Source organism: Saccostrea cucullata, unplaced genomic scaffold, assembly GCF_032062105.1.
Source record: "Saccostrea cucullata isolate Sc308-1 unplaced genomic scaffold, CSIRO_AGI_Scuc_v1 ctg126, whole genome shotgun sequence".
NCBI lineage: Eukaryota > Metazoa > Mollusca > Bivalvia > Ostreida > Ostreidae > Saccostrea > Saccostrea cuccullata.
This window is the reverse complement of record NW_026928905.1, coordinates 45,868-58,833: the sequence shown is the minus strand read 5'-3', so window position 1 is coordinate 58,833 and position 12,966 is coordinate 45,868. Positions and strand designations below refer to the sequence as shown.

The window sequence follows — 12,966 nt, the reverse complement described above, 5'->3', positions numbered from 1 at the left end:
AATAATCACAGGTACTATTAACAAATAAGGGTAAATAAACAGGATTTATTTGACATTTTTTATATAACTTTATAATTTACATATCTTTTATAACTTTTTTAAAAATAACCCACTCAAGGAAATTGACGTTTTAAAAAATTAAAGGTTTTCATAAAATAAAAAAAAAAGAGTAGGTAACATCAGAGATTAAGAGCTCACCTCTTTGAATAGTAGATGTAAAGGTGTTAAGGGGGCAAAGTCACACAATTAACCAACTTAAATTATATATTCCAAAAATGAAAATATTTTTCAAAAGTAATTCTTTCTCTGTCATACTTTTAAATAGTACATAAAAAATTTAAAGTTTTCATCTTCTTAATTAAAATTTAATATTTAAAGTTTTCAACGTCATACCAGTTAGGTAAATACATAATTATATAAATGTTTTGAGCATAGCTCTTCGAGACCGCAGCATTTGTGCAAGTTTGGTTTATACAATGTTATATAAGCATTGAAAATGCAGTTTTTGGTTTATTGACCCCTCAACCATAACTTTTACCTTGTCTATGCATTGGAAAGATAAAGATTTGTCCAATTCAGTCATCTTTTCGAAGTAAATCAATTGATAAGTTTTTTGAAAGATAAATAACAAATAAAATCTTTCCATTACTAAAAATATGATTTTTTTTTTTCAAAGTGCGTTAAGTGTCTCCATGGTAAAATATATTGATGTACACTCTTAACGCACTTTGAAAAACTTTTTCAAAGTGCGTTGAGTTGGTCCCAAATTTAACGCACTTTGAAAAAAATTTTCAAAGTGCGTAATTTTTTCAAAGTGCGTTGCCACATACGTTTACTCAGTGTTTGTTATGTAGACTGACTTTCTGATTTGTTAATTATGGAATTTAGCTGTTGGACAGATAGACAAATGAAACTCCTCTACCTTTTGTCATTTTCTGTTACTGCTTATGTACTTAAATTTATATACTAGTAGTAAAGAAAATGCATTTGTACCTATATACTTGTTACATGCGTTGTTTTTTTTTCAAGTACATGTTTGTTTGAAACAAGCAAGGACAAAAGTTGCTTCCACCTTTCTGAAAAAATGGATGTGTCAAAAACAAAGCTCAAAATGGAAAATTTTGCCACTTCAGTAAGCATCATTGTAGTAGATATTTTGGTTTCAAACTGCTTTCAATATTCCAGATATTTTATGGAAAAACAACTCAACCAACACATGCCAGTAAAGAAACTAGGATCACACAAAAGCAATATATTATGATTTTAATATGCTAAAAGTAAAATTTGCACAAACCTTAAAATGTACATTTCTTTAACATTGTTACCAATAACAACAATAGTAAGCACTTGTTTTCCTCTGCTTCACAAAAACAGACCTAGGAATCAAACCCACCCTCAACATGTGGTAACCATAGCAACTGTCAACAATTTCACGATCTGATGGGCCATTCCTGAGCTACTATTATTTGTGTGTAAAACATAACAGAAATGAGCACTTGTTACCTGCTCATACAGGACTCAACAAACAAAGCAAACAAAAACAAGGAAAGCTTAAATTCGCAACATATCTCTACAACATTGCCTTATTGTGTTTTGCTAATCAATAAAATGCACGAAAAGAAAAACATGAGAATTTGCTGAAATTAAAAAAATTGCTTTTTCTACTTGTTAGACTGAAAAAATTCTACCTAATTTTGTGCACATTTAAAAATTGAACATAAAATGAGAATATGAAAATTCCATCTAAATATCTCTATTCAAAACTGAAAAAAAAAAATCAGATGAAATTGCACACATGTACACTTTAATGAAAAAAAAAATGTATATACATCCTACTGCACTTAGTTTCCTTAAATATGGGCTTATAGTTAACTGCCCACACCAAAAACTGCACCAAAAATGTTAACCTGCTCCAAAAACATTAACCTAAAATTATTTTCTAAAAAGTTATCACAAATAATGTTTTAACTTCACACAAACATTTACATACACATATGTATATGTAAAAAGTTATAAGCTGAAAATGCTCCATTCTGCTGTAGTATTAACAAATAAGGGTAAATAAACTGTACCATTGTAACTGTTATATATAACTAATAAATTACATAGCAATTTATCTATCAAAAATAACCCACTCAAGGAGAGTTTTTTTCTTTTCAAAAAATTAACAACAGCCTTCAACCAAAAAAAAAAAAACACAAGTAGACAGAAATGTAAAATGTCAGAAATATACCCTATGATCAACACAAGGTTCCCGTGTAAAATGTAAATATAAGTACTTTATACAACACAAGTATAATTAATATTACACACATATATATCAAGCATGGCACATAGAAGGTCGCACTGAAGATATGGTGCTGAGGAATAACAAATAATGGTTTTCTACAATTAAATGCTGTACAAAGTTTATTTACAATGTATAATGGAATAATTTTGATAAACATTTAAGTATATCATTATTAAACAGTATTTTCCATAGAAAAATACTTTCACCATAGATGCTTTCCTACATCTACTTTCTGCAACTACAGTAAAACTAGATTTTTTTAATTTTCTTATTAGGAAATCTTAGTCATAAGGAAACTTTTAAAAATTCCCAAAATAAACTTTTACAAATCTTGTTGAAGACTTTTGACTATGTTCCTCTTACAGATATATAAGATCAATTAGTTTCTCAGAACCTTTTACTGTACATATATATTAGATTTCAGTAACCCTCAATCCGAAATAAAGTGTTTAAAACATTAAATTCAAAACAAGAGTATAATGACTGAATGCATGAAAAACATATTTGAGAAACTTATCAGTTTTGGCTCTAGACAATTCCCAAATAAACTTCACTTTTGAACTACGACCTATGAGCTCTATAAATACACTTCAACAGTTGCCTCCCTTTTAAACTGGAAGCAGGCAAGTGGTACAATGGTACAACTCCAAATCATCGAGACTGAGGCGTAGAAAGCATTGCTGTACACCACACCTTATTACGATACTTATATATGTAATATATATATCTCAAATTTATCTGTACATAGCCATTTTCGTAGACATATCACAGCCAATGGTCTGCAAGGACCCAGTAATTCCCAGATCTATTATATCTCCAGCCAATCAAAAATCAGAAATATTTATTAATAGCTAACAGGACGAACATCCCCTGTATGAGAACTTATTATATACAGACATGTATATATTTCATCAAGTAAATTCGTATCAAAGTATTTTTATAAATTCACTTCTGCAAAATTCAATAAAAAATATTTTCAATTTTTGATTGGTTGGAATGAAGAGTACATTACAAAGATGATATGCAAGTGAGAAACAAGATTGTATGAAGAGTACATATAGAACATATTATGCATTATCTCAAGAATATCTTCAAAACAGACATTTCTCATATCGTTTTTTGGCAACAGTACATTTTCTGTACTTAAACTAACTATATGCATAGATGAAGGGCTTTTATCAATGATCAATTAACAAAAGAAATGCTAACATTATTGTTTGCATGTATGGTATTTTTTCAAAATAAATTTCACATTTATGTTGCTTTTATTCCCCTTAAAAAATTGAAAAAAAATAACGTGTCAATAAGCTATTAATTCTCGTTTTTTTTTTAATTAATGAAATCAAAACAAAAATTATGATTGCAAAATACCATGAATAGAAATAAGATCGATAAACCTTACTTGTATGTCAATCTTAAATAATCAATTTGTTAATTATTCTTCCTGTAGCTTACATGTAATTAATAGGTTCTCTTAATCTAAACTCTAAGACAAATCAGATGGCATTCTCCCTTCTTCTTCGCTCCTGCTATCTGACCCGCTTTTTCTTGCTTGTCTTTCCCTTGCTGTTAATATTGCTGTCGGTAATTTGACCTAAATCTGCTAATGCCTCTTGTATTGCAGCCTCCAGATTTGAATTCATCTTCCGACCCCTAGAACAAAACATGAAGTATGAAATGCCATCATAATTAATTGAAAGGCAAGTAAAAATTTATTTTATATCTTAAACATGTTAAATATCCTTTATATAATTACGTTGAAACATTATGTGTGCATTTTGAATGGTACTCTTTAGACCGGTACACTGTTCAGAATATAAGCAAGCAAGCAGATACAGAGGAATGTATGTTTGAATGAGCATACAGGCCAGTTTCTATATTTACAGTTCTATTGCCTTAAAACTTCATCACTGAAAATAAATAATCCAAGTTGTAAACATATCTTACTTCCTGTTTTTCTGTCTTTGGTGCGCCTTCAGTCCATTCTCCAGAGATTTCAGTTTGTCTTGTTCCACCTGAGTAAAGGTGTGGTCACCATACCACTTCACCCAGATCTGAAATACACACTCATGTATACATCACAAAATCTAAATGCAGATACTTTATCCATGTATAAAAGATGTACAAACTCTAAAATTCTGTTATTAAATGCTATATACATTAACTAGAAGCGAGTGACTTCAACTGAAAAGTGAAAACACAAAAGAGTGAACACTGAACTTGACTTTGAAATAATGAAATAGATTTGTGACAAGGACAACAAATATAGGTAAGGACACATTGATATTCAAATAATGATTATTATATGCACAATTTTCATTATCTTCCTGTCATGAAACCAATAAAAACCCCGATATTTTTAATTAAACATCATCACAAATAAATCTTTTAAAACTTAATTTACTAATTAAAACTCCTATTCTAAAAATACATCATTTCATAGGGACATAAAAAGTTTAATGAGCAAGCAATTGCTATAAATTCACGGAATGAATTTTCACTTTGACAGATTATATCAAAAAATGAAAAAAGAGGAAACAGGATCTTGCTCCAACTTGTTGAATGTCTCAGTCCTGAAAGACACTAAACAATACCTAATTGTTTATGAATGCACTTTAAAGTAAATGTCTTTACCTTTAAAAACAATTTTTGAAGAGAAATATGTTTTCAACAAAATTTGTTTGTCAAGTTATTCTGAATGGTCTAAACACATTTGAGTGAAATTTCTGTTTAGAAGTCACTAAAAAGGAATTGATATTTTCTGTATATGTGTCTGTCTTACCCTGTTATACCAAATGCCAAAATTGGTTGCAATTGGTTTATTGGTTTAACAGAATCTGAAAATGTTCAGATATTTACAACTGATGTCCAAAACACAAAACAAATAACATGACAATGGGTGAAAACAGATTGCAACAGGTCACCTGGGTGATTAGGGTAACTTATAAAATAAATATTTCTTATTTTCTCTGCACACAGTATTAAATTTTCTAAAACCAATGACAGCTTTTTGAATTTTGCACTTTGGAACCGCTTACCTTTCCCATTTCCAGTGGTTCCGGGTCAATGACCTCACAAGGGGGCACCACTTTACCGGGCCAAGAAGGAAAACCCCTGATCTGTCCCCAAATCAGGTCTCCTTCAATAAAAGTTACCCCTCCATTAACCCCTTTAGTAACGTTGGAATCCTCTGCAGAACAACATCAAATCACTCAGCAAATTCTCTTTTATCATGCCAATCTCCCATTAATACAAGGAAGAAATTCCTTTAACTAATCTAGTTGATATTTCATTACTTGGCTATTTCGGTGACAAAATAAGATCATCAGAATTTCATTTACTGTATATAAAATATAAAATTTTAAAGATCTGCATTCTGAATATGTATGTACAATTTGACTGTGTTGAATTGTTTCCTTACCTTCTTGTTTGATTGCTGGTGGCTCAGAGGTGGATTCTACTGTGTTTTTGGAATGTTTTGTACTGCTTGTCACCAGAGGAGGAACACAGGACTGCTTGCTGGTGTTTTCTCCAGTTTGGCTGGAGTCTGGCACACACATATAGTCATTACCAGTGTTATAATTCTCTTCCTGTATGCTGCTGGCCTTTTTCTCAGTGTCTACATCACTTTTCCTCTCTAACATACTACTTTCTGCTTCAGCATTACCCTCCTTTTTGTTGTGTTGCATTCTTTCTTTACTTAAAGACACTCTAACTGAGCTTGTGTCACAACCTTCTTCTTTTGACAGAATTCTTTGTGTGCTGCTCTGAATTCTTGAATCACCTTCATCAACAAACTCTTGGAAAGAATTTTCTTCATAGTCTTCAGACACCCCTGGGGTAACACTGCAGTTTTCCTCCTCTATACTGGAATGCTGAGTGTCTGTATTCTCCATGAAGTCTTCTATTATCATTACATTCTCTGGTGTTTCCTGGTCCTTTTCCAGCTCTTTCTTTGGTAATGTTCCAGAATCCAAATCCATCTGGATGTCTGAACTCTTGTCCTCCATTTCTGCATTCTGAGATTCCTCTCCTGTGCTATCCACATTTTGAGATTCAGCATTTCCAACATGGGTACTGGTGACCTCTGACCCTACCTCCATGTTGGATTCTTCATCATTTTCTTGACTCTGCAAAGGAGGTGACTCTGTTGTCGTGGAGACATCATTCACCATGGTAACCATGGACAAAGCATTGCTGTCCTTCCTGTCCACTTCCATAGGAAACTGGGCGGGAAGCTTACTCATATCACCGGCATTAAACTGGCTGATTAGAGACTGCATACCTTGGAGCTGTTGAATCTGTTGTAGAAGCTGTTGCTGAAGTTGCAGAGTTTGCAGCTGCATTGCAGTCAAGTTGCTGCCTGTTGTCAGATTGTTCCAAACTTGTTGTGCATTAAACATGGGTGCCAGATTTGTCTGCAGCTGTGATAGAAGAGAGTTGATGTCAGGTGCTCCATTTTTCTGACCATTACCAAACACTTGGACCAGAGGCATCTGAAGATTTGGTAAGACCAACAGTTGACCTGGTGGGGTTGGTAACCCTGATGGTAGATTGCTCTGGGAGAGATCACAGGACTGGGTTGGTAATGCCTGCTTGATCTGGTTTGTGTCCATGTTGATGAACTGTCCTAAAGGTTTGATACAAACATTGGAGTTATTTCCCATAATCTGCTGATTCCCAACTCCCCCAAGGTTAAAGTTAGCAGGCATGCATTGTTCTGGTGTATAGGTGAGGTTTCCTGGCATCATCAGAGAGGAGGGGTTCATCACTGGGTTAAACACAGAGGTATTCTGTGCACAGTTCAAAGCTGGATTTGGATAACATAACAGCATTTTGATTAATATTTCCAACAGCAGACAAAAATTGTGAATTTTGTGTGTTCATGATTGGAGTTGCCTGTGTGTTAATAATTGGTGTAGTTTGGGTGTGTATTATGGGAGTTGTTTGTGTGGTTAGGATTGAATTGGCTTGAGTGTAGATTATTGGGGTTTGCTGCGTTCCTGCAATCTGGGCAGTTTGAGTGTGGACCATAGTTGGTTGTGATCCTGTGATTTGAGATGACTGGGTACTACCCACAGGAAGTGGTGAGACCATTTGTGTTGATGCAATTGGCGTCGTCTGGGTACTTAGTAATGATGCATTATGGGAACTAAGGATCTGCTGTGGTGTTTGCTGGGTATTGTTTAAAACAGTGAAAGCATTTGTTACTGCAGTGCTGATTTGTGGCTGAGACCCTGATTGCAACATGACACTTGGGATTTGAGAATCCACAGACAATGTGGGATTTGCACTTGCTGAAATTTTCAAACCTCCAGCACTTGAGCTGCTATGTAGTGACACTGGTAGAATTTCTGACACGGTTGAAGAGACCAGTGTTGCATTCTGGGCAAGAAGTTTCAGGGCTTCTTGTTCACTTGCTACAAGACCAACATTGGCTCCAGGTTTCTCCATAAAATTCTTCTGAAATGATGACAGCAACTGCTGAGTCACTTGAACACTGTTTAAATCTGCTGGTAACACAGTGGTCTTCTGAGCCATTTGAGCCCGGGCAGCAGCAGACAACATTTTACTGGCAGGAAATTGATTGGACATGTTATATCCTAACAACTGCTGTATGGTGCTGAAATTTGGTAACACTGTACCATCACTCTGCTTAGAATTAACGGTATTGAGTGCCTGCATTGGTATTGTTGCAAGACTTGAAATTTCTGTGGTTTTAATGCTCTCAGAGACTTTGACTTCCACTTTTGGAACTTCTGCTTTACCAGTGTGATGCACAATGGAAGTGGGCATCATCGTCTCAGCTGGGCATTCTCCATTAGAGTCACTGGGTGACAACGAATGACAGCGATCCTCAGTGAAAGTGTTATCACTCATGGACAGGGCTCTCATTGTGGTGTCTGTTATAGAAATACTCAGCTCCGGTCTCTCCGTCTGAGACGTGTGAACCACCACGTTTGTACTAACATCAAGATTGTCACTAGCGCTTCCAAAATTGGAAGAACTAGATGTGGGGAATGCACTAGAAACTCGGGAGGTGCTGGGGTTTTCTTTTGAATCCTGACAATTAGATGCTAGAGTAGTCTTTATCATGGATGTCTGGTCAGCTATATACCCTGTTGGGTTATCTAGAAACTGGCTGGAGGGAGTAGAGGTTTTGACCTTGGGTATTGGTCCATGTCCTTGATCTTTGAGTACACTCACATCCACATTGGGTGGTGGTGTGTCGCTTTCAAACACAGTGGTTGTTTTCTTTTTATCTTTTTTAGCCCTTGGTTTTTTAGGTCTTGGTTTCTTTTTCTCTGTCCACGAAGCTGGGTCAATAAGGTCTGAGAGTGCAGGGTTTGTGAATCGATACATTGAGGGTTTGGTATAGGGCATGGGATAGGAAGTATTACCTCTCTTGTCCATGTAACCAAGCTGCAACCCAAAGCCAGGGTTAGAAAACATGTTGAAACCATGGGGGCCCATGGGAGGGCTTCCTAAAGGCGGGAGATTGCCCATTGGTTGAGGATGAACACTCCCTGTGGTGTAATATGCTGGAGACTGACTTGGTAACTGAACACTGCTGCTTCTAGCTGCATTCATGGCATCGGCTATAGTCTGTGTGTAGGTGTTTGGTAACATTCCTACAGACTGCAAGGAAGATAAATGCGGAGGATAAAACTGTGAAGCGTCTGACACTGTCTGGAGTCGAGTCTGAAGGGGGTTTGTTTGGGGTATTGTAGGAGACATAAGGCCTGGCTTGGAACTGTTAGGAGGTGGTGATTTTGCAAGGTCCAGTGGAGACTGGACACCAACAGTGGTCATGCCTGGCTTGTCGCTGGACTCCTTACTGGACTGCCTGGCCAGCGTTTCCTCCTCGGACCTTAGTCTATCCCTTTCTGCTATCAGGTCAGCTACACGGACTCTGTCATAAGGTGTACTATAGCTACCAGCTCTGCTTCGTTTCTTTTTGCTTTTACTTTCTGAAAAAGATTGAATTCCCAAATTAAAACTTAAGCATTTGGATCATCACCAATGAAAGATGCAATCAATGGAACATTTAATTAATTTAATTTAAACCTCTAGATATTTCTTTTATCATGTTTATTACCTCATCAATTAACTGAATTTTTAAAATGAATTGATAACTGATCCTTTAAAGACTTACTGTCAGTTGACTTTGAGCCCTGGGTCACAATACTGCTCCCCACCTCCTCCACACCGGTCAGCATAGAGCCGTGGAATGCCGTGGCCATGTTGATAATTTTACGTCTGTGGTTACAGAGATTCATCAGGTCCTCTGAAGACTTGGTCATGTCCAGACTCCAGACCTTAGAATCCACTGACAGATCAAAATTAAACGTCTTACTAACAATCACAGGGCACTCCAGACCACACTTACACGTAGAGTCCGACAGTAAATACTGGCTTATCTCCTCCACTGAACACAATGGCACATTACTTGGACTGAAAAATAGAATTAAAAGAGGTCTTACTCCAAAAAAATATTCCTGCATATAACGATTCACATCAAAATTTATTTTCTCTTAATGCTGATGCTACAGAACCTTAATCTATTGATGGATATACAAGTACTGTTAATATGTTTTGACTTGTACAAAAACTACAATGTTCTTATTTGTCTTGTCCTGCCAAGGAAATCCATTTTTCTGAGAGCGTCTATTTTCTACCTTCAACATGTACAAATGTGTAAATCTTTCAGATTGTATGCTGCTAATATAAAATGATCTACAACAGAGCTAAGCTCAACTGCTCAACAAAATGTTGATGCAAAAAAACCCAGATCTATCCAAGTATACACAAACAGGCAGACAGACATTCATCACATATCAATCCATAAACTGGATTTTGTTTTGCAATCCAACCAATTAATCTTTTTGGCTACAGTGGAATCATAATTGTTCGTGGGCTACTTCAATGTCCATGGATTTCATGTGTCACCTTTATCCATGAATTTACATCTCCATGATAATTTATTTTATCACTGTATAACATAATGACTTATTGATCAGAATCTACCATATAAACGAGTAACCCAGGAAATAACGTCCACACCACATGTAAAATTTTGCCTGCCTATGAACATTGAAACGATTCCACAGCATTATACTTTAATTGTCACATTTTTCCTCCTCATACCTGTAATAAACAATAGCACCATCTTTTTTCTCTCTTCTCCATCCCAAAGGGACCACAACCTGAGCCGTCTCTTCTTTCACACTAAGTGTCAGATCTGTTTCAGGGGCAAACTCTTGCTCCGGAATTTTGTCACAAACTTTGTCAACACTAACTTTTGGCGTGATATGCTGCAGCACTCCTTCGCTTGATTTTATATTCACATTTTCTTCAGTCACATCCATCTGGTTTTGAGATGGAACCTCCATTGCAGGAGGTACTGGAACAACAGGAGAAGTTAACGTTGAACAAGTTGAAGAGACCACATTTTCCTCCACCGACTCCCGAGATTTCTGTCGCTGAGGAAACGTCTTCTGCGGCATGCTTGAGATCACATTGTAAACACTTGTATTTTGACTCTGTTTACTCACTGAACTGGCTATCGTAGCACATAAACTTTCAGTAGCACTAGATTTTGGAACATAAGCACTATTATTTATCAAAGTCGTACCAGACATATATATTGGATTTGCAGTTGATGTCATAGTCATTGCCATGCTCGGCATATGGTTAGAAATCACATGAAATCCACCGGTCATTCTGTCTTGGTTTGTGTTAAAAACTTGTTGAGGAAGCTGTGTTTGCTGTTGATTGAAAGATGGGGTTAAAAAGCAATGTCCAAAACTTGGTAGCGTATTATTTGATGGAACACACACATTCTGGGCCATGTTGGGATAAGCTGGGAGGTTCTGCATGCCCAGTCGTGCAATATGTGGCGATTGCTGGCCTTGCATTGTAAGACAATTAGAATAACTGGGCTGACCAATAAACGTTCCCATGGATGGCAAAACATTCACTTGTGAATTCACCATATCACATTGCACGGATAATCTTTCCACTCCGGATCCTGCGTTTGTGCTGTACCCACCCATCATCATCTGATTGTACATCCCAGCACTGGCCAGGGCGGTCTGTTGACCATACAGACCAGGGTCATTAGACATTGCATTCTGGCCTCCATTGGAGGGATCCATGGTTCAACACTACAATTCCGTTATCCAATCCCAAGGTTTAGAAAGTTCTGCATGATGACTGCTAACTGAAACATCAAAACATTTCAAATGGTTATTATTGTACAAAATAAATTATTGATCATATTACACTCCATCAAAACCATTATCAACAGCTGTTACATCAAACTTCTGTTCAATAAAACAGATGACCTACTTTTAATGTCCATAAAATGAAACAGCCTGGGGTTACTATTTGACGGTAAATTGTAAACGCGGACTTCGCAGAAGACACGCTCAAAATGCCAGGCCATGAAAATAAACATCATATAAGGCATCGCTTATTTTAAATATTAGTAAGTGTCATTCACTTTTACATGACAAATCAGCTGAACAAATCAAAACAACAGTGTCCCCGTCTTCTAGCAGGTGCCCCATACTGTTTACATACACCTACGGGAGAGTATACCTACCTATATAAATAAACAATGATTTAATCCTATTTATGCATAATGATAAAGAATTCAATATGGCACTCAGGCCTGTCCATTAAAAATGATCGATTTCTAAATATATTTTTAATCGTTTAAAATTAAAATGGCCGACTGCAATATTGCGCATGTGTTGACAATCTGTAATGCGACCATAGAATTGATGCGTGATCGCATCCGAGGAAAAAATATAATAGTACGCACTGGCGCTTAATGTCTGCGCTTCTATGAATGAAACTCTCATCAGGCATACTTATTTATACCCTATTTATTTCAAAAGTATATTTAGAGAAGCTGCTTATCAGATATTGCATGAAGAAAAAAAGAGACCCATTGGCCTCAACGTTCACCTGAGTCACCCTCGCCCCTTTTCAAAAAGGAAAATAGCCTAAAGGGACTTCAACTGAATATCAAAATGACATATTTCTGTTCTGTAGACCAAGACCTTTATGATGCATCCTGTAAATCTGGAACCCCTGACTGAATTATATCATCATAATTCATCCAAGTGTTCATAATTAACACACTTGATGTACCACGTGAGAACCTTTACATACATATGAGCTACTTTTGGAAGTTTCCTCTGCTTGTGGGTATTAGGCAAACAAGCATGAGGGTGGGCATCATTAAAAAATATGAATTTCCTGGCCCCTGGATTAGAGGATAATTAAGTGAAAATACATTAATTTTATTCTTTGAAAATCTCCTCTTCTCCTGGGTATTAAGCCAATGAACTATATACATGTACTGCATACAGGGGAATTTTCGCCCGTTTTATTTTCGTCCCGTACGCCCTACTCATAGGTGGGCGAAATTAAAACGGGGCAAATTAAAAAAAAAAGCATCATTTCTTGAACAGAATTGTGACTGGGTGAATTTAAAACAGAGCAAAATTGTTTGCAAATGTGAAAGACGAAAATAATAGGCGAAGATAACCCTGTATACAGTTTAGTGAATGGCAATGATGAACAAGGGTGCGCCTCTTTCAAAATTGTGAAATATGTGGCTCCAAGGTCAGTGAATAGAACTCTTTTGACTATATAGTGAAACT

The 12,966-nt window shown here is 36.2% G+C and overlaps 1 protein-coding gene across 1 annotated transcript; it reads right to left on the bottom strand.

Annotated features, from left to right (window-relative positions):
* Positions 1–1,932: 1,932 nt before the first annotated feature.
* On the bottom strand, positions 1,933–12,042 carry LOC134279130 (methyl-CpG-binding domain protein 5-like). Its single transcript, XM_062761480.1, is given in 8 exon segments — positions 1,933–3,943; positions 4,238–4,344; positions 5,329–5,480; positions 5,712–7,107; positions 7,109–9,261; positions 9,447–9,745; positions 10,439–11,513; positions 11,898–12,042. Coding segments are annotated over 7 exon segments (5,241 nt in total). The 5' UTR covers positions 11,449–11,513; positions 11,898–12,042; the 3' UTR covers positions 1,933–3,819.
* Positions 12,043–12,966: the final 924 nt, after the last annotated feature.